At 35.7% G+C, this 20,374-nt stretch overlaps 2 protein-coding genes across 4 annotated transcripts; one reads left to right on the top strand and one right to left on the bottom strand.

The window, feature by feature from the left end:
- Positions 1–3,256: 3,256 nt before the first annotated feature.
- nsmce4a (NSE4A component of SMC5/6 complex) lies at positions 3,257–15,188 on the bottom strand. 3 transcript variants are annotated; one of them, XM_087277927.1, is made up of 11 exons: positions 14,690–15,188; positions 12,542–12,781; positions 12,360–12,440; positions 12,111–12,241; positions 10,100–10,242; positions 7,414–7,513; positions 7,239–7,329; positions 6,775–6,869; positions 6,643–6,688; positions 6,466–6,551; positions 3,257–3,518 (listed from the first exon to the last, which is right to left on the bottom strand). In XM_087277927.1, exons 2-11 carry the CDS (start codon positions 12,756–12,758, stop codon positions 3,468–3,470), a joined length of 1,041 nt encoding a protein of 346 aa, XP_087134053.1. In that variant the 5' UTR covers positions 12,759–12,781; positions 14,690–15,188; the 3' UTR covers positions 3,257–3,467.
- Positions 14,798–18,703, top strand: hps6 (HPS6 biogenesis of lysosomal organelles complex 2 subunit 3). The gene has a single exon (XM_087279476.1). The coding sequence runs from the start codon at positions 15,033–15,035 to the stop codon at positions 17,559–17,561; it is 2,529 nt and encodes an 842-aa protein (XP_087135602.1). The 5' UTR covers positions 14,798–15,032; the 3' UTR covers positions 17,562–18,703.
- Positions 18,704–20,374: the final 1,671 nt, after the last annotated feature.

Below are 20,374 nucleotides of genomic sequence, written 5' to 3'. Positions count from 1 at the left end.
TGTGTTCAAATATTTAATATGCATTTAATTTGCACAATTTTGCAATCAGTGGTTAACTAAAAGGACGCCTTAAAATAACCCAGATTTAACCCTTTAGTAGCACCATTTCTTAAAGAGTGCTTATAATAAATACTCAGAGTATAATTATGTATTCATCATCAGTACTCGATGTATAACAGACTTTGACAAAAACATTTACTTTAAGCATTTACTTTAACTTCATTCATTCATTTTCTTTTTAGCTTAGTTCCTTTTCGGCTTAGTATTTTATTTAGTCCTATTAATCCCTTAAATTATTTAGTTCCCAATTATTAGTCCCTTTATTTTTTATTATTATTAATATTATATTATTAAATCATTTTTTTCTTATACGTGTCTTTTTTATTCTTGTCTATGTAAAGCGTTATGAATTGCCATTGTGTATGAAATGTGCTATATAAATAAACTTGCCTTGCCTTGGCTATTAATTTAGGGGTTGCCACAGTGGAACGAACCGCCAACTTATCCAGCATATGTTTTATACATCGGATGGCCTTCCAGCTGCAACCCATCGCTGGGAAACCTCCATGCATTCTCATTCACACACATACACAACAGACTATTTACCTCACCCAATTCAACTATATCGCATGTCTTTGGACTGTGGGGAAAACCAGAGCACCTGGAGTAAACCCACGCAAACACAGGGAGAACATGCAAACTCCACACAGAAATGTCAACTGACCCAGCCGAGGCTCGAACCAGCAACCTTCTTGCTGTAAGGCAATATCGCTACAAGCACATATACAGTACCTCATGAAAATGTCAATTAAAACCATCTACAATTTATATTCTGTCTATGCTCCCATTATAAAGTTTGACTAGTTTTCTGCCACCTTGAAAACAACAACCATCAATCTGACCACCCGAAAAAACATTTATTTAACAAAGCAGTTAAATTCATTCACAACAACACCTATCCACGTTAAAATAAAGCACACCAACGGGCTTATAATAAACCTGGAATTAAGGACATAAAACAGGGATTTGATTGAGGAACATTTACTACCCTGATATAAGAAAACAAAAACATCTGCTGCCCATTACTTTACTAAACTTTCCAGCCACTGACCTGAGCACAGATTTACACCATTGCATCGTCCAAAAAGTCCCTGCAGCTGCGAGAAGCGTCTTGTGAACATGAGTGTTACTCGGACAGCAGGCAGATCCTCCAAAAGGCTTCAGATGTCAGAGGGATCAAACTACAGGGCAGTTAATCCAAGCTTGGACCAATCTTGGTGCATATGGAGGGCCACACAAACAGCTCTGGCTCAACTTCCTGCATAAGCATTTTACACACACATGTAACAGAAAACAAAGTGCAAGACATTACAAATATTGGCAGATACACATAAAAGAGCTTGACTAAAGGCAGCAGCTGAGAGTCATTAACATATTGAAAAAGGTGGGTTTTCAAACCTGTTTGAGTTTTGTTTTGTTGAAAACAAAGACAATATTTTGAGGAATGTTAAAAACTGGTAGAGAACATTATTTTCTGGACACTAATGAATGTCGGTTCCCAACAATCTTTAAATTAAAATATCTTTTTGAGCTCAACAGAAAAATGAAACTTGTAAAGTTTTGAAATCGCTACAGGGTGAGTAAACGGTGCGTACATTTAATTATTCAGTGAACTTATTCTTTAAACCACATTCACATATACCCAGTTTTAAAAATGTAGTAAGTAAGTTTGACACCCAGTGGTTGAACTAGGTATTGCATTCCTGGATCAAAACACGTGCAAGCGCAGGTTGCAAGATTGATTTAACCAACACCTGAAATTTATATTTCAGGAACAGTTTCTATTTCTTGCAGCTGAACAACAATATAAACTGACAATGTTTACCTCAGGTACAATGCATGTGCTTTGTTCAGTGTTAAATCCTAATGTGAGTTTAAATGGCATTTTGCATGACATTTATTGCCATAATAGTGAAAGCAGCAGCAGAAAGTTCTCCTCAGATCTTAAAAATCAACCGTTTGAAATTGAACTACAGAACTGTGCAAGCCAACACATATCAGTGATCCAGCATGTACATTGATTGATGTAAGAAAGGTTTAATATGTATTAAACAGAGTATAAACCTTACCATTTTGTGAGTAAGGGCATATTCTTTGCTTCTGAAAGGCTGTATTTAAATTTCTGTTGTTTCGTATAGTGCAAACAGCCAGATTGCTTATCACTGCAAATCATCTCACTTTGCATGTTGTTAGTACTTAGGGTTTTGATGTGTAACTTGCTCACCTGCTTCACCCCACGTGGAATCTGCGTCTCTGCTTGTCCACCGGAGGTCGCATTTTGGTCGTGGACACCTTCAAGGCAACACGGGGTGCTGAAATATAATTGGCTAAACTGCCAGTTGGCGGGTTTAAAAAAAAAACAGAACAACAGTCTGCAATTCCGGCATGTAACAAGACATTTTCAAAGCAGAATATGTGACTTCAACATTTTCAGATAAGCAATAATGTTCACTGAGTATGTTTCTTAAATATCTGCAAACATATTACGGTATTTGTATGCCTTAGAAGAATCAAAAACTTACATACAGCACCTTTAAATAGTGCATTCAGATCCAAAAGAAAGAAACAAAACGATATTTCACCACTAGGTGGCAATGTTTAATTGTAATCTACAGAGTCAATAAACTGTCAATAAGGCCATGGGAGTCAAGATCTGGCATGTTTCGAATAGGTCCATCTTATTCATACTTTTGGAAAAAATTATTAAAAAACATTTTTTATTTCAATCAGTAGTGGATGAGCACAGAAATCTCACATTTCTGTGGCCCCGGACTTGAAGATAAGGCTGCGTTTAAATGCACAAGGACACAACTTTCAACTACATTAAAAGTATCTTTACCTAAGACCGATGCACTCTCTTATCTATACAAAAATCATAGATAGGTTTAATGGAGAAGGTTAGATTTCTAATATGACATAAGTAAATGTCCTGTAAATTTAAACTGATACTTTGTCGTGCACGAGCTGTGCGAATGGAGTTTTGACTTGCAAATAAAGAAATACATCTTTGCATAATGGTTTACAAAGCAGACTCGCTTTATGAAATAATGATCCCATGCAAACATTCTATCTGGTAATGGTCTTTGTGCAAAACAGACATGCCATTCTTAACATTTCAAATTCAAAGAAAGAAAAAAGACAATGATAGATAGCAGAGTTGGAAACTTTGTATGTTTCCATCAGATGAAAATATTCCTTCAGTTTTACTTTAAATTTATTGCATTCAACACAATAAAATTTAATTTCGCTTTACATTTGTTGTATTAAACACAACTATTACAGTTAATACAAAATCCAAATATGTAACTCTTAAAATTTCTATCCAAAACATTAAAAATATAAAAAATTTCACAATTTTTATTTTACAAACAGATGTCATTGGCATTTTTGACCTCCTGCGACCAAGCTCATGGAGGTGGGATGAGAGCTTGCTTTATGTCAAAGGCATCAATGATTTCCTGCAACACACAGATCAGAGATTTGTTATTTCAAGCAAAGAACTGCATGTTAAATAATTATTTAATCATGCACAGAAATGTTGGAAAACCTGGAAATACTTCATACATAAGATAATCCTTCATATATAAATTTTTAGAGACAAAATCTTTGACACAAATTTAGTGTTTCTCTCAATCACAATATCAATTTCAAAATAAAAAATCTTTCAGGCCTCATTTTTAGCTCGTATTATAATGCATTAACAATCTGTTAAACAAGTGGGCACTGCATAAAACAAATTGTTAGCATGTTGACTTTACCCACTTTCCTTCGGCTTAGTCTCTGTTTTTAATAGTTTAATTAACCAAATTATATAATTGTATACAGGGCTGGGTGATTAATCAATAAAGCAATCGAAATAGACATTCAGAACCTATAATCAATCTAATTTTTAAGGTCAAATTTTGAATTACTTTCCCCTCCTGCGTGTAGTCACGTCAGCCCACTCATGTACAAGACATGTTATAAAAATGAAGCTGCTGAACTGAAAAATGTTCAGCACTTTGCAGCAATATCTGATCTCTGGTCAAGTTGGACAATGGACCCATTCTTGAGCCTTATTTTGCACTACACTGTAACAGTAACGGTTACTGGAAGCTGCACCAGAGAAGCCTTGAGATAGTGTTCATTCAGAAATCTCTCACTTGTAATATGTGAGCATATTTATAGTACAAAAACCTGTCAGTGAACTATTATAATAATAATAATAATAATAATAATAACAATAATAATAATAATAAATAAAAAAATTGTTTATTAATCGAAATGTTGATTTTAGGCCAAATCCCCCAGCCCTATTTGTATACAACTCTAACATCCAAATTTAAGAAACTTTCAAGTAACTTATTTCAGGAGCTCGGCTGCACTGAATAAATGAAGACATAATAACAAATGACTTGCAGAGGATAATAGCAAATGTGCATCCTGGCTTTATTTCTTTATTACATGCAAATTTGAAAGCGGAAAAAGCATTTAAAGCGATTTCATAAACTTGCATATTGTCAGCGACTTTGACATACGCGCACATTATAGGACTACACAATACCATATTATGTACACAGCAAATTACAGTAGTCAACCCACTGAGCTCAGGAAAATACAAAATTCGTATTTATACGGAAGAATCACATCCCTGATAAATCTATGAACAATTTTATATAAATATATATTTAAAAGTATCATGCAAAGAATTGTATCATATTTCAGTCTGCAATGTTTATATGCAACTTTATGTTGCTTATTAAGAAAAGCCTATTAACAGATTAACCAATTTAGTTTGATATATGACAACAATCATTTGGTGAATCATTACTGCAAATAAGGGTCACAATTTATTTTAGGATGTCTTTATTACAGCGAATGCATTAAAAGGGGACCTACTATGTCTATATTTACTAAAAGTAAAATAAATCTCTAATGTCTCTACAGTGTGTAAAGTTTCAGCTCTAAATACTAATACTAAATACTTCAGCTAATAAATAATATATATATATCTCTTTAGAACTCTTTGAAACTGCCACTTTTAGGCTTTGAATTAAATTGCACTCTTTTTTTATTGGCTGTTCAGATTGTGCTCCCAGCCCTCTTTTCAGAAGAGGGTGAAGCTACAAACACTTACTCATCAGCATAACAGATTTAAAACATGTTACAACTGAAGTTTATTTATTTATTTATTTATTTATTTATTTATTATTGCGAATTGTACTCTGTCTTTTTCTTTGTCCCGCCTTCTTGTTGTTTTTCTGTTGTCTCATAGGCTCCCATACCGGCGTGATCTTGAGTTCGTATTGGCTGCTGGTCAGGGAGGCATGTATAAAAAGGAGCTTCCGGCAGGGTTCGGGGAGCTCATTTCTGCTGTGTTCGGTGCTTGGAGTGGAGCTCCTGGATTTCCCTCACCCCTCTGGCCGACGACCAACAACCATTATTGTACTAATGTTCATACGTTAAAATATTTTGAGAGTTTGAGCGTGTAGGGGTGGCCTGCCTATTTATTTGATTACTTTTGACTATGTTTATGTTTAGGGAGTAAGGTAAGCTTCTTGTATTTTTCTTTAAATAGTTATAGGTAATTTAGTGCATTTACTTTATAGATTCTTTTGTTTGTTATTTTGGCCTGTGGTCACCCTAAAGAGATGCTCATTTATATTAACCACATTTTTCTATAATAAATCTATTCATATATACTCTCAACTGAGTGTCTGAGTTTGGTTGTCGACCGAAGGGAGTCTTTTTGCATTAAGTTTTTGTTTTGTTTGAGAAATCCACCACCCCAACACATTTGTTTTTCTTCGTTTATTATGCCCATGTTGTTTCCCCAAGACTTTGGGCGTAATAAAACAGAACTAATATTATTTTTGTTTAAAACTGAAAATGCTAAAAAAATTGACTCTGAAGAAAGTCGTCTATGGAGACTACGGTGTTCATTTGTGCGTCCTAAAACTCTACATTTATAATGCCTCTTAGTCACTGACATTATCATCCACAGGTATGGTGTGAAAACTTATGCCAGATGGCTGCTTCTTGCTCAGGTCTATTTATGCTAATGAGGTAGAGGTCGTCACTAATAGATGTAGTTTAAAGTGTTTCTGCACTTTTTCAGTTGTGATTATAAAAATATTATTCATTAATTTTTATCATACGAGGCTGGATATACTCATGCACAGTCACCACACAACTTTGTTCAAACTCCTTATAAAAGTGATTTTTGCACAATAGGTCTCCTCAAAGTATAGAGAAATGCTACTTTACTGCATTAACTTAATATGGTTAGGGTTAGGATTGGGGTCAGTTGCATATAATTATGAATTAATTATTTTTATTACAAAAGTAAGTACATGAAACGTGTAACAAGCACACTAAAATAAAAGTGATGCCAAAAGAAATGCTAAAAACAGTTAAAGCGCTCACCCTCCAGCTTTCCTGGCTGATCGAGATGACACACTGATGTCGAATGGCAGCGCCACCAGGCTGTATCTCACCTTCCTCTACTGGAGCTACAATACAAGCACAAATATTACAGCCTGCAAGTACATTTAGACAAACAAACAAAAAAAATACAACAGTGACTTAAGGATGCGATCTAACCTATATAAGGAAGCCCATTCTCCAAGTACATCCTCGCCAGACCATCCTAAAAGTAATAAATAAAAAGTGATTTAATTCGTTATTGTGTGACTTGTGTTGAATGTTCAAGGCCAATGTAGCGTTTAAACTCACTCTAATTAGAAAAGACATGTGGAAGATGTTCTCCACCGTTCGTGAGAAGGAGTTAGGGTCGATGACAAACTCGTAATATGAAATGGGTTCCTCGGCTGTTCCAGAGAGAGAGAGTTTTTGAGTTTAATGCCTTATCAGCTTTTCTGGCTATGTCATGGCAAAAAGAACAGATCAAGTTCACAACATTTAACAAATATTACTTTTCTATAATTATACAAATATTTTAACAATAAAAGGTTATCAACATCATAAAATAATATAAAAAGATAAAATACATTATTATTATTATTATTAATATTATTAATAATAATAATGATAATAATAATAATAATAATAATAATAATAATACAAGATTAAAAAAAATCTAAAACTGTTTTTTAGGGTTTACTTTTGATAAAAAATTGTACAATTTTGGAAAGACTCTGATAGTGGGAAGCTGATAGTTAGCAGCTTAACATGCTTACAGTCATCTCTAAAGTATCTTTGCAGACATCCAAGAATCCTTTCCACCTCTTTCTCAGTTGCCTCCTGGTGAGATTCTTCCATTTTCTTCAGCTGTGATGATAAGGTATTTTTTTAATTTCTTAAAAACAGGTATTTTGGGGAGACAGTCAAGTGTTTGCATTATAATAAGCAGACCTGGGTGGGCATAATCCGTTTCTCCTCTCTGCTGGGCACTCTTCTTTGCCTTTCAACTCTCTGCCGTGGAGGAGGAGGCTCTGCCAAAAATGAGCCCAACCTTGAATATCAAATAACAAAACGTGTTGAATAATAATAATAAGAGACTATAAGAGGTAACTGATTTATAGTTTAAGTACGAAGAGATAACTTCATAAAAATCACTGTAAACTATATTTAAATATTTTTATTTGCACCAAAATGTAAAAAAAAAATTACAATTTATTTGATCTGAGACTGTGAAGATAAAAATAATTGTGATATTACTGACCAAAAAGAAATATTAAAAATGAGTTTTAAAACTACATAATGACATCTGTGGAGGAAAAAACAGCAATGTGAAGTCAAAATGATGTCAAAGTTTATGACTTTTCAATTATACAGTGGGTACAGAAAGTATTGCCCAGAGGAGGATCCCCAAACGCAGGTCTGAAAAACTTGTTCAATCTTTTCCAAAAACACTCATGGCTGGTAGGGGTGTAACGATACACCAAAGTCACGGTTCGGTTCGGTTCACGGTTTTGGAGCCACCGTTCAGTTCCTGTTTGCTGTGGGGTTAGGGTTGATGTCATGTTAACATCAATGCTAAGGAACAATAGATTCACTTAATAACAAGAAAAACTAAACTTTTTTCTTTATTAACTTTGCAATCACATTTTAGTACAGTCAGGATACCCGAGTAAACAACTAAAATTATAAATACCTCCAATATAGACTAGTCAGAAAAAACTATTTTCTTTAGTGCAGCCATCTTAACTAAGTAAACTAAAATTAAATAAATAACTGCAGTGTAGACTAGTGAAAGATCTTCTTCAAAAACACCATAATATCCACATTCTCAGGTGAGAGGCTTGATCTCTGTGCAGACACAGACATGATGGTCATTTTTGATTATCTAAGGTTTCAGTTAGATAGATAGGTTTCTGTTTAAATTAATTTAAAAATATACATATAATGTGTTTGTAAAGTGTTTTTACATGACATATTTACCAGCAAAATACATTGCAGTTGTGACTGAAACTAATGTTAGGGTTGTAGCCGGCTGTATTTTTGCCTCCTGATCTCTCTTTCTCCCATTCCCTCCATGCTGGTCATTTATGTAGGTCCGCCTTCACGACAGCTGATGCCTGTCATTTCTGTAGGTCCGCCTTCATGACAGCTGATTGGTCAGGAGACCGATCTATCATCATTTAGAGACGTAGCGCGGGAATATAAAAAGCATGTCAGGAAGAGCGGTATTTTTCTCACATGATTGTTTTTGCTTAACTTTCGGTTGGGCAAAATTATTTTGCATTACTTTTGCCCACTTTGAGAAATTTTGTGAGGTTTGTACATTTTTATTTCAATTGATTTTTATGTTATTTTTTGGCTCGGCTCCCTCCTGTCAATATTGAGCTATACCTCCTCAAGTTCACTCTTTTCTCAGAATAAGGTGGATAGGGAAGATGTCATACGATTTCCATTTTTCAAACACGTAGAAAATGTATTGTTAAGACATGAGGTAAGAGGTGAAGGTCATCTTTGTATTTATTTTATTCTACAGTTCAGAATAAGGAAGAATGCGGCGCACTGCGCTGAAGACCTTTTTTTCTTTTCATCAGTTTTAGCGAGATTAGAGGTTATTCGTGAGTTAAAATTGTTTTTTTACATTTATGTCTTTTGTTTGGCTTCACTATCGTCCCTAACTCGAGTTTAACTCATGTTTGTTTGATACTTTGAATTTGCTACTTTATTATATTATTTTTATAAGTGTAAATATTTCTCTGATTTTGTATATATTTGGGCATTATTCTGGTTTCACTTTTGTACATTAAATCACTTTTGTTGGCTCTGCTGCCAGTCTTTTGCTTACACCCTCACATTGTGAAATTACCACACTTTTTAAATGCGCTTCCTTATAAGTAAGTTTTGTGAAACAGTTAAGGCAGATAGGTGTGCGCTTTGTCTACGACACAAATTCCATTCCAGTACTCCACTGGAAAACCAAAATTTTCCCACACAGGTGACATAATTGTGTCTGGGGGATCTGCAATCTCATTACTATGTGAAGCAGCCATCCTGCGTACAGTAGTAACCAAGTGTGATCGCTCACTCAAGTCACATGACATGACATGCACTTGGACAATACTAACTTTAGAATATAATATTCAGAACAAAAGCTCACGATTATTAATACAATTTCATCAAATGTGATAATAAAGAAAAATTGGTTAAATTGGTTTAATTAGTTAGAGATAAGTGACGTCAACCTCAACAATGGGCAGCAGGGGGCGTGAGAGTACCACGGTACGCCACAAGAGTTTCGCGATACTATCGTGGTTGGTGTATCGCGATATTTTGGTTCAGTTTTTATATCGTTACACCCCTAATGGCTGGGTTAAATCAAAAGGGAGCTTCTAATAAATACTTAGCAAAGGGCCTGAATACTTGGGACCATGTGATATTTTAGTTTTTCTTTTTTAATAAATCTGCAAAAATGTCAACAATTCTTTGTTTTTATATCAATATGGGGTGCTGTCCGTACATCAGTGAGGGAAAATGAACTTAAATGCTTTTAGCATTATGCCTGCAAATGGCTGCAATTTAAGGGGGTCTGAATACTTGAAACAGTCTTTAATTTGACTTAATTTACTACAATATTACTCACATGTAGTGGAAAGCCGGGGCTGTTCTGAAGCAGTTCTCAGCTCTCTTTGCAAGCTTAAGCCAGGCTCCTCCTGGTAAATAACCCCCCAAGTTTCCATCCGTACCACTTTCATCCTCCAAACGATTCAGATCCATAAAGGACAACTAGACGGAACAATACAAAAAACAAAATCAACCCAGAAAACAAATCACATCAAAGTGAATCTGCATTTGGTTTTATCTTAGCAGACAAATATAAGATCTATCCTGTCCTCTTACAGAAAGTGTGCATTTACAATCTGGTTCTCTCATTTTTTCTGGTCCATTACAAAAAAAATGAAAAAGGTACATAAAGACCTGATTTGCTGTGTGTTAAGTCTGACATTCTTAAGGCCAAACAATTATAATCTAACAAAGTTTTTTTTCTTATATATTTAATGACAGAACCTACTTAGCATCCAAAATAATCCAGTGTGCAGGGCCTAACGAACCCATTTAATGTGTGTGCATGATGCAGCTCAGATTGCACTGCACCAGGTCTGCATCTTGACCCCTCTCTATTATGTAGATATTTAATTATGGTCTCTTCTCCCAAAAAAAGAGCCCTTCAAGAGTTATTTAGAACACGTATTTTTTATATTTCTATTGTGAAACGTATGATTTTGCATGACACACCACAGCCTCATTCACTGGAGAAAAGATTAGAGTTGCAAGATTTACAACATGTCAATTTATCAACTTCTCCTAAACAACAGGAAAGCAAATGGTTGTTTAACATGGAGAAAAAACAAGGTAAGAGTTTTAGTGGGGCTGGGCGATAAATCACTTTTATCGATTATAGTAGTTTACATTGATTTGTTTGAATAAAGCACTCGTTTTTCACTCTAACAAATGCAACACTCTCCTCTGGGCTCATGTAGTTCCCCCATATTTTCCATAGAAACAAACAAACAACATGGCACTGAGTAAAGCAGAAATCAAAGAATTGTTGTGCTCTATGAAATGAAACATGACTTGGGCCCACAAGCACAACAGTAATTACATAATTCTGATATGCTTAAGCTAATTATATCCGCTTGTTATGTGGTGACGTGTGGGTGGCATATGTAATACTGTTTCCGGGTCCAAGCCGCCACTCATTTGAGTTGAGAAACTATTCGTTTATGATCACTTTTTATTCACATCACACATTAAAGTTAATTTTATATAAAGTCATAGTGTACACAACAATCTCTGGGCTTGCTGCAAAACAAATACCAAAATTTTAACAACTTATAAAAAAAAAGGAATCACTTTCTGGCTATCGGATATTAGGCATGGACATGTTTATTGCGATCATGATTTTTGAAAGTATTACATTAAATTAGTATTACATAAAATTACCATTTCATGAGTCTCCCCATACAGTTGAATAGAGCGCTTGGACCCGGAAGCCGTGACGTCACACTTAAAAAGCTGATAGGTTAATATCCTTCAACAGCACACATTTTTTAAAGGGTGAAAAAAAGTCTATTTAAATGTATATGTAAAAAAAATCTGAGAATTTTTAAAAAGGCCATTTTTGTTTTAGTTACCAAAACATTGTGTATCTGTTGTGAATGACTCATTGTAAGAGTATATGTAAAATTATTATTATTTCTGTCTTCCACAGTTAACAATTTTAAATGCTCTGACCACACTGGTGTGATCGTATACAACTTTGCGGCCAACCTAGACTGATCAGACTACCTCAAAGGGTTACAATTAGAAAGTTTTATGATTACCCCCATTTTATTTACAGTCCTACGGGAGAATGTAGTCCACGCCCAAACACTAATGATGACTCAGTAAATCTGCCTATGGCTCAGTCTCTCCTGGAGAGAATCTGATAGCTGTAACTTTGTTTTAAAAGTGTTTAAAAAATGTAAGACTTATGAGCAAAGTGAGCTTGTTACATACCCTTCAAGCAATCTGATCTTTTCACATGTGCATGATGTCCTAGTTGTGTTTGGTTTACATGTTTTCCAAACATGTCAAGTCATGCCATAGCTTACCAAATGTTCTGCAAATGCAGATGGGTCAAATGAAGAGCCTTCAGCATGTAGCTGGCTGGCCTTCTCCTTCCCTAGATCAGTGGCTAGTACCAAGAGTTGAGCGTCTAGAGCTGCTTCACGAGCTTGTCTCACTAAAAGCAGACACAGCAGGAAAATATCATGAAGACTGAATGACTGAAATGTTTACACACAGAGTTCTACCAAAATATTCATCAAGCTAATGCAGTGAACATGCTGTAGAATTGATACCATTGGCAAAAAGTTTGTTGGCCTCTTCCAAAACATCAGTGAGTTTATTGTTAGCAGGATTCAACATGTCCTCGCGATTTTCTGTCAACAAACAAGTAAAAGAAGCAATCTCAAAAATCTACTTGTACATTAAACATCACAACTGCATAACTGAAACCCACTTGAAGAGTATCAACACTCACGCTGAACTTCATTGATCAGGTCCCTGTATTTGCTCCTGATCTCTCTTCTGCGTGAAGGATCATCGTCTTCCTGACTAATACCAGAGGGTCCGCCACCAATATCATCTTCATCACCCACATCGCCCGATCTCTCAGGCCGGTTCTGTCCACCCACTCCATTGGTTGACCCTCCTGGTTCCTCTTGATTCCCCCGGGACCTTCTCCTTGAATCAGACATCTTCAGTGATTCTGGTTGGTTTTCTGTTCACAAAGACACTTGTGTCAGAACATGAATAAAACGGACATTTTACCTTTTTATTTCTAAATTGGCTTTTGTCTATCAGATAAAATGAAGGTTCACGCTGGTATTCAACATAATATAATAACACATAATATGATATAATAAAATATGATATGATATAATACGCGTATTGTGCAGCATTATTTTGTAAAATATAACATCAATTGAACTACTGTGGTACATTTTCTGCTAATCACATGATGATTTAACAGTATTTCACTGCTAAACGAACACATTTCAGTGTTTACAAATAATTAAAGCATATGTTTATAAGAATTAACGCATACGTTTATAAGAATTACACATTACTTTTAAACGTACTTCCCAATAATTATCATGATTAACGTTAATACAGTCGACCGAAATATACGAGCAGACATCGTAAATTAAAACCAAGACAAGAATCAATAAACACTAATGTACAAAACTAGAAAAGGAGAGTGTACTGTAAACACTTACAAACTTTAAAAACATTAAGGTTCGGCATTTACATCAACGGTGAAATTTTCGCGGGAGCAGGAGGAAGTGTACTTTACGTCATTTCCGACGCATTCAGTGACGAAGCTCGTAGCTGTCGTGTTCTATTTTTTATTCTATACAATTCTATTTTAATATTTCGCTGTGCTGTTCTTATACTTTGACTACTATATTTAATACTATATAAGCTTTATTCACAACCTACACATTTTACTGTGAGTCAAGTCAACTCACAGCCTTGTGGTAGTTGTAGTCCTTATTAAGCATCACGTAAGCAATTTGCCTTAAGAGAGCACACTATATAATCTATGCCGTTGAACAAAACCTAAAAGTCGTTTCATGTATTGTTAACCAAAGACATCAATTACCGCATACACCGGAGATATACCAAAATCATCAAATAGATCTCGAAAATAATGCATGGCGAATCCTGAGACTACAAACTGACGTCATGACTAAGCATCTCGGAGTGTTGCTTTTTTGGAGTAATATTTATTTTGAATGCAATTTTTTATTGATTTGTTTTGTTTTTTCTTGCGAATCCTGTTTCATCTCAAAAACGTAGGCTACTAAAAACAAGAAAAGCACAAAATGTTTGATACATTACAACAACTTTTTTTTAAACACCATTGTTAAACCATTGTCGATATGATTTTTTTTCTCTATTTTGTAATTGCTTTTAATTAATGTTATATTTTTGTGATTATTAAGATGTTGTTTCCTCTGTATGTTACGTTTACATTTAAGAGATATAATTGTAATATTTCCTTTTTATTAACAAGTTTGACAATTTTAATAATACCTTTTTAGAATATATTTTTTAACAGAGTGAAATTTCTTTAAGTTTGTATTTTTCAGATAGTTGAATATATATTCAGGTAATTCAGATAGCATAATGTCCTAGTGTCCTTTTTATATGTAATATTTATTTAATATAATGTAATTAATATAATATAATATAATATAATATAATATAATTCATAAAATATAATTTAATATAATTAATATAATATATTTAACATAATATAATTAATATAATATAATTTCATATAACATAATTAAATATAGTACAAGATAATTAATATAATGTAATTATTATAATATAATATAACATAATATAATATATTATAATAAAATATAATTAATATAATATCATTTAACAAAATATAATTATATATAGTACTAGATAATTAATATATTTTATATAATATAATATAATATAATATAATATAATATAATATAATATAATATAATATAATATAATATAATATAATATAATACAGATATGCCTGATCCATTTGTAGAGCTGTGTGACTTAAACTCCTCCCTTAAAAGAGAAAAAAATAAAAACAATACACAGGGTCTGTTTCAAAACGTAGTAAGTCACCTACCTAGGCACGATTTCAGGCTCTCATTGTCGTGATCATTGCAGAGCAGTGCGCTTGTATGTATAGGCAGCTGACTGGGTGTTGAAACACATCCAGTGGATTCCGGAAATTAACAAACTCGTGATGTCAGGAGGAGTGGGAGAGAAACAGACAGCAGAAGAGAAATATACGGGTTTTTCGCACGATTTGTGGACTATAAAGTTATGACACCGTCTTATTATGGAGTTAACGCGTGAAACGAGCACTGGACATGTTTCGGGGAGACTGCGGATGATCGCTGGTCTAAACTGAAAGTGATTACACGAGCGGTTGGGTTCTTCCTATTCAAACCGACGCTTCTGCAAACATGACGCGACTCGCGTTGGAACAAGTGACCGATTTCGGCGATTTCACCAAAGGAAAGGATCTGAAGGAGTTTTTAAAACAAGCATACTCCAACATATCTTCTCAAAACTGCCTGTCCGATGTGCGTCTGAGTCCAGATGGACGTCACATTCATGTCATTGTGCGCCAGCCCAAAAGTGGTCTTATGACATACGACAAATATCAGCGAGCCCATCTCCTGCAATGCCAGAAGCACATTGATTTAGTGCTAACTCGAAATGTGCCTATTGTGGATGTCCTTTATGTCCCTCAAAGCAGCAAACCAGAAGATGGAGCCTCAGTGCTGGGGGTCATTTTTGAGAATGGAAAAGTGGAATTCTGGAAATTCCTGGAATGTGGATCAGGCTGGCGTTTGCTCCAGACTGTGGATCTGTGTAACAGCCCTCGTGCTAAAGTAGTGTCTGTGAGCATGTGTCAGAATTTCATCATATGGTGTGAGGAGCGACCGCCATCAGAGAACTCCAGTGCTGTGTGCAGCAACTTCAGGTTCTGCATCTGCAAGAAGACTGTAGAAGTTAATAACGAAGGGGGTGTCAGTTTGGGAAATGTGAAAATTGCATTGCATAATAATCCTCAGTATATGACCGTCAGTTCCGGAGATTTGGTTTATCTGCTCCCAGACACGCAGGTGAAATCTTTGATGGGTGTTTCCAAGGTTTTTCTTGCATGGTCACCTGAACACGACACCTTTAATGTGCACAGTGCCAGTAGCTGCACGCTTATGAAAAGCTCAAGCAAAGAATCAGACTTCAAGAGACTTGTTTCAGACTGCATTGGCCTTATATCCACCATAAATCCTCCTGATATCCGAGGATTCTCTCCGACTGGATGTGGAGACCTCCTCCTCCTTCTCAGTACTGGCTGGGTATGTGTTATGAAGAAAGATGGCAGTCTTTGCAACATATACAAACTTCCTGATAACTGCCTAAGTGCTAGTGGAACTCAAACCAGCCTTAATATTTACAATGACACCCTGGCACTAACAATAGGCAGGACCCTTTTTTTAATTGACACTAAATGTGGCCTGGAATTAGAACGGATAAGCCTAAAAACGGAGGGTCTTCTCTTTGTAAACTCGCATGACAGTCACTCTCCACAAATGCTGTCAGAAAGCGGGCTGTTTGTGGTGACACAAAAACCGAAGCCTGCTCTGACACCTTTTGAAGACTCGAGCGCACTCTTAGTCGAGGCTGTCTTCGAGGAGGCATGTAAATATTATCAGCAAAGAAGTCTAAGTAGCACGCAGCTCACGGTGGAAAAGCTAAAAAAAGGTGGGATGTTTCAAGCGCCCATATCGTTAGCTGCCATCCTCAAGGATTACCTCAGCAACCAGAAAACTAAACCTGGGGAGAAACATTCCTCAGGTCAAGAAAGGCTCATGAGCTCACTCGAATCAGAGCTTAGGAGTCTGGTTTTGCTGGAGGACATCAAAACATCAATGGTAAAGGCTTCAGAGAAAGACCTGGAGAACTATTGTGAAAGCCTGGTGCAGCAGGAGATCTGCCGTCTGCTTAGTGGAGAGCTTGAGAAGGAGAACCTTCAGTACCTGAATGGCATCTTTCAGCAGTTTCCCACTTACTCCTGGCATGGCATTCAGTCAGTCCTGCATCTGAGGTGCAACGGTGAAGGTTCGCTGTCATCTAAAGCTCCGGCTGAGTTGTGGAAAATCATCCTTAGTCCTGTGCAGCCCACAGCCAACTTCGCTCACTGTAACGGTCAGCAGAAACACACTGCAGTCAACCTGCCTGTTTTTGAGCTCTTGTGCCACTCCATCTTCAAATTCCAGCCTAGCTGGCTCCCAAGGTTTCTGGAACTGGCACAACAGCAGGCTGGCATGTCCTCCTCATCCTCATGGACTTTCGGAGTGAAGGAGAGCTCTGAAAGCGTGCCGCTCTATAAGCGAGCCCTGACGGTGCTCCCTTGTAAAGGGACCTACCAACACCTGGAGGTGGAGCTGCTTTTGTGCAGCGAGAGGCCTAACGCGATAATGCAAGCCCTGCGGATTCTCATTGAGCAAGGCCAGTGGGAGCGTGTGACACAAGTCGCCGAGAGGTTCTGCCGGCAGAGCCCGCTTCTAAACAAAGAAATCTTCAGCACACTTCTCTGTGAAGTGTCCCAACATAGAGACCTTGACCCTTATTTGGACCTTCTGTGGACTCTTTGTCCTGAGGACATGACCGTGACGAGCATACTTAACACTGTACTCAAAAACATCCCAGGTTCGACAAAGAACTCAGGACCATTCGAGGCTCAGGGAAGTCAGGTCACCATTGGACTTTTGAAACCACTACTCCAGAAGGTTCTCCAAAGGGAGTCCAAACCAAACCAGAGGTACGCAGATATCCTTCAGTCACCCACAATTCCTCCGCTCACTCCTCCTCGCCAGCCAAAGGGACTGTTCAGAAACACTGATCTGAATGCTGAGCTCCAGGAAGACAAGCAGAAGACTTCCTCTGGATCTCAAGTGACATCTCGAACAGGCCTGGTCTGACTTTCACACTCATAAATCACATCCATATACTCTTATTAAAATGGGTATTCAAGAGAGAGTTACCTCCAAAGTTTAGATTATGTCATCATGTGCTAACACTTATGTTGTTTCAATTCCAAAGTGTGTGTGTATGTGTGTGTGTGTGTGTGTGTGTGTGTGTGTGTGTGTGTGTATATATGAAGCATTCAGATGCAAAAACCTCTAAATGCCATTTGACATTTCTTTAAAAAACATTTTTCTCAACCTCCTATGGTTGTGTTAATGTATTATTTCACTTTACGGATAATGACAGTGCCCTATTCATCGACATAAAAGTGAATTTACTAAAACTACAAAGAAGAACCTGAGAAAAATGCTCATTTAAAAAAAAAAGTTTAGATGGCATTGAGAGGTTTTTACATCTGAACTCTTATTAATATACAAAAGATATTATTGTGAAAAACAAAAGAATGAATGTCATACAGGTTTTAAGATAGACAAACGTGAGTAAATGATGACAGAAGTTGAGTTTTGGGTCAACTGTCCTTTTAAGAATTTATTTACCTTGCATGGTATGAACAAAATGATGCATCTTCATAGGATTGGATCATATTTCATTAATAAGTATGGAAATTGTAAAGTAATAATGGCAGTGTACAGATGTTTATCTGCTGCTTTAATTATTCCTGATATAGAATTAATATATGTTGTTTTTATGTTTACATGGTCTTCTGCATTTCATCGTCATCTTATACTGTATGTCTTCAGTGTTTTTAAACCGTATTTTCTCTTTCCTAACCTTTACATGTTGTTTTGTTTTTATGATTTGTCTTTCGTGAAGGAATGCTGTCATCCTAATATTAATAGAAGGTCAAGAATGACTAAGCATAATCCACATTTCACACATCATTTATTTTATGAGCCCCTATTGACACTACAGTTTATCATCATATGCTGGTATAATTATTATTTTAGGAAAATCCAGTGGAAGACGTAAGCTAATGATTGTATGGGTCAATTATGAGATGTACAGTAATATTAAATGTAACGTGCATGCGGATGAAATGGACTATCAGACCTTAATGCTTTCAGGATTGCTCTTGTATTTACTGCTATCACAGGGCTTTAAACATTGTAGAAAGCTATTAAATATGACTCCAGTACATCGCTGTTGGTCATTTTCATGTCTCTTTCTGAACTGAAATGTCATTGGTTATTTATGGTCGTGTGGTCAGAGACGGGGATTTCTGATGTGTTTCCTATGCAAGGCTTTATAAAGTCAGTATGTCTTTGTTCAGCTCCTCCTTTTGCATTTTTCCTGGGCAACCAACAACCGCATTCACAGTGCTGTCTTAAATTAAATTCAGCTAAATTCTATTATACAGTGAGCTGCTTCAAACTCTGTCACTTTGGACAGGCTTGTGTTGCCCTCAGTCGACTCGGTGTGGCTAATTGTATTTAGAAAGCTGAAACACTTCTGTTTTTCCCATTGTGTGTTTACTAAATCTTGGTTTAATAGAGCCATCACTCAAAAGCAACAGTCAAACAGATTTTTTCAGCTAACTGAATTGACTGCAAGTGGGAGTTACGGATATTTAATACACTGTAAAACCCAACAGTCAACTTTAACAAATAAAATGAGTGTAGTTAACTCAAAATGTACTGAAAGTTAATTCTACTCATTTGAAAAAGTGTTTTGAACTCAGTGTTGAAGGTGACTAAATACTTCATAACTTCAACTCAAATAGAGTAAGTTCACAGTACTCATATAGATTGTTTTTTTGTTTTTTTTTAACTCAAATGGTTTGTGCCAATCGGTTTCCTCAAACTGTTTGAGTTGCCTTACCTTATTGGGTTTTACAGTACTCAGTTGGTTTGAGTTCTCCTCATGTATTGGGTTTTGCTCAAAATGCTTTGTTTACTCAAATTGGTTAAGTTCACAGTACTCATTAGGATTAGTTTTTGAATTTAAATGATTTGTTGCAATCGGTTTCCTCAAAGGGTTTGAGTTACTTTTACCTTTTGCGTTTTACAGTGTATGAAAAAGCATTCCTGTTTCAAATAAATGTTCTTTTTTTTTTCTTTCTGTTCATCAGAGTATCCTGTGCTTTCTAAAAGTGATTTTTATTTAATTATTGTTTTAAACGATCAAAGACTTTGACTCATGCACTGAAAAAAATGATGTTTGCGAAACTGTTGCAAACAATTTATTTGTGTTGAATTTAAACAAACAAATTAAATTTAATATAATTATGTTTAATTTGTTTGTTTAAATTCAGCCCATAAAAACTGTTTACAGCTACTTAACGTAAAAAATTTAGTAAATACAAGGAATCACTTCTGAATTTTTTATTTTTTTTCAGTGTGGTAACAACGAAACAAAGCAGTCAACAAAACAAAGTAAAAAAGATTGCCCAGAAGCTACTTTAGAATTATTACAAATTATAATATTGACAAATTAGAATTATAAGATTCTATGACATTTTTGTCAAAATGAAGTTATTGTTGACAACTTAGATTTGATTGTAACTTTAACTTAAGTGGCACCTATTTTACCCCTTTTACCAGATATAAGATAAGCCTTTGGTGTCTTTAGAATGTGTCTGTAAAGTTTCAGCTCAAAATACCCATCAGATTATATTATAGCCTCCGGAATATGCTCATTTTGGTGTCCAAGTACAGTGTAGCTGTTTTTGTAGCCTGTGGCTTTAAATCCAAATGAACTGCTTCTCCCCGCCCACCTTTCTACGTGCATGTCTGTTTCTCATCTTGCGTTAGATCAGATAAATGACACAGTGACAGACTTGGATAAAGCTGATTAGTCAAAAATACCA

The sequence above is a fragment of the Danio rerio genome, chromosome 13, assembly GCF_052040795.2.
Source record: "Danio rerio strain M-AB ecotype USA chromosome 13, GRCz13ab, whole genome shotgun sequence".
Taxonomy (NCBI): Eukaryota; Metazoa; Chordata; class Actinopteri; order Cypriniformes; family Danionidae; genus Danio; species Danio rerio.
This window is presented reverse-complemented; position numbering and strand designations above follow the sequence as displayed.

Excerpts from the sequence above, each read along its gene's own strand:
- hps6 (XM_087279476.1), top strand. The coding sequence starts at position 15,033 with ATGACGCGACTCGCGTTGGAACAAGTGACCGATTTCGGCGATTTCACC.
- nsmce4a (XM_087277927.1), bottom strand. The coding sequence starts at position 12,758 with ATGTCTGATTCAAGGAGAAGGTCCCGGGGGAATCAAGAGGAACCAGGA. Across the intron at positions 12,242-12,359 it reads CAACAAACTTTTTGCCAATG|TGAGACAAGCTCGTGAAGCA; the intron begins GTATCAATTCTA and ends GTCTGCTTTTAG. Across the intron at positions 10,243-12,110 it reads CTGCATTTGCAGAACATTTG|TTGTCCTTTATGGATCTGAA; the intron begins GTAAGCTATGGC and ends TGTTCCGTCTAG.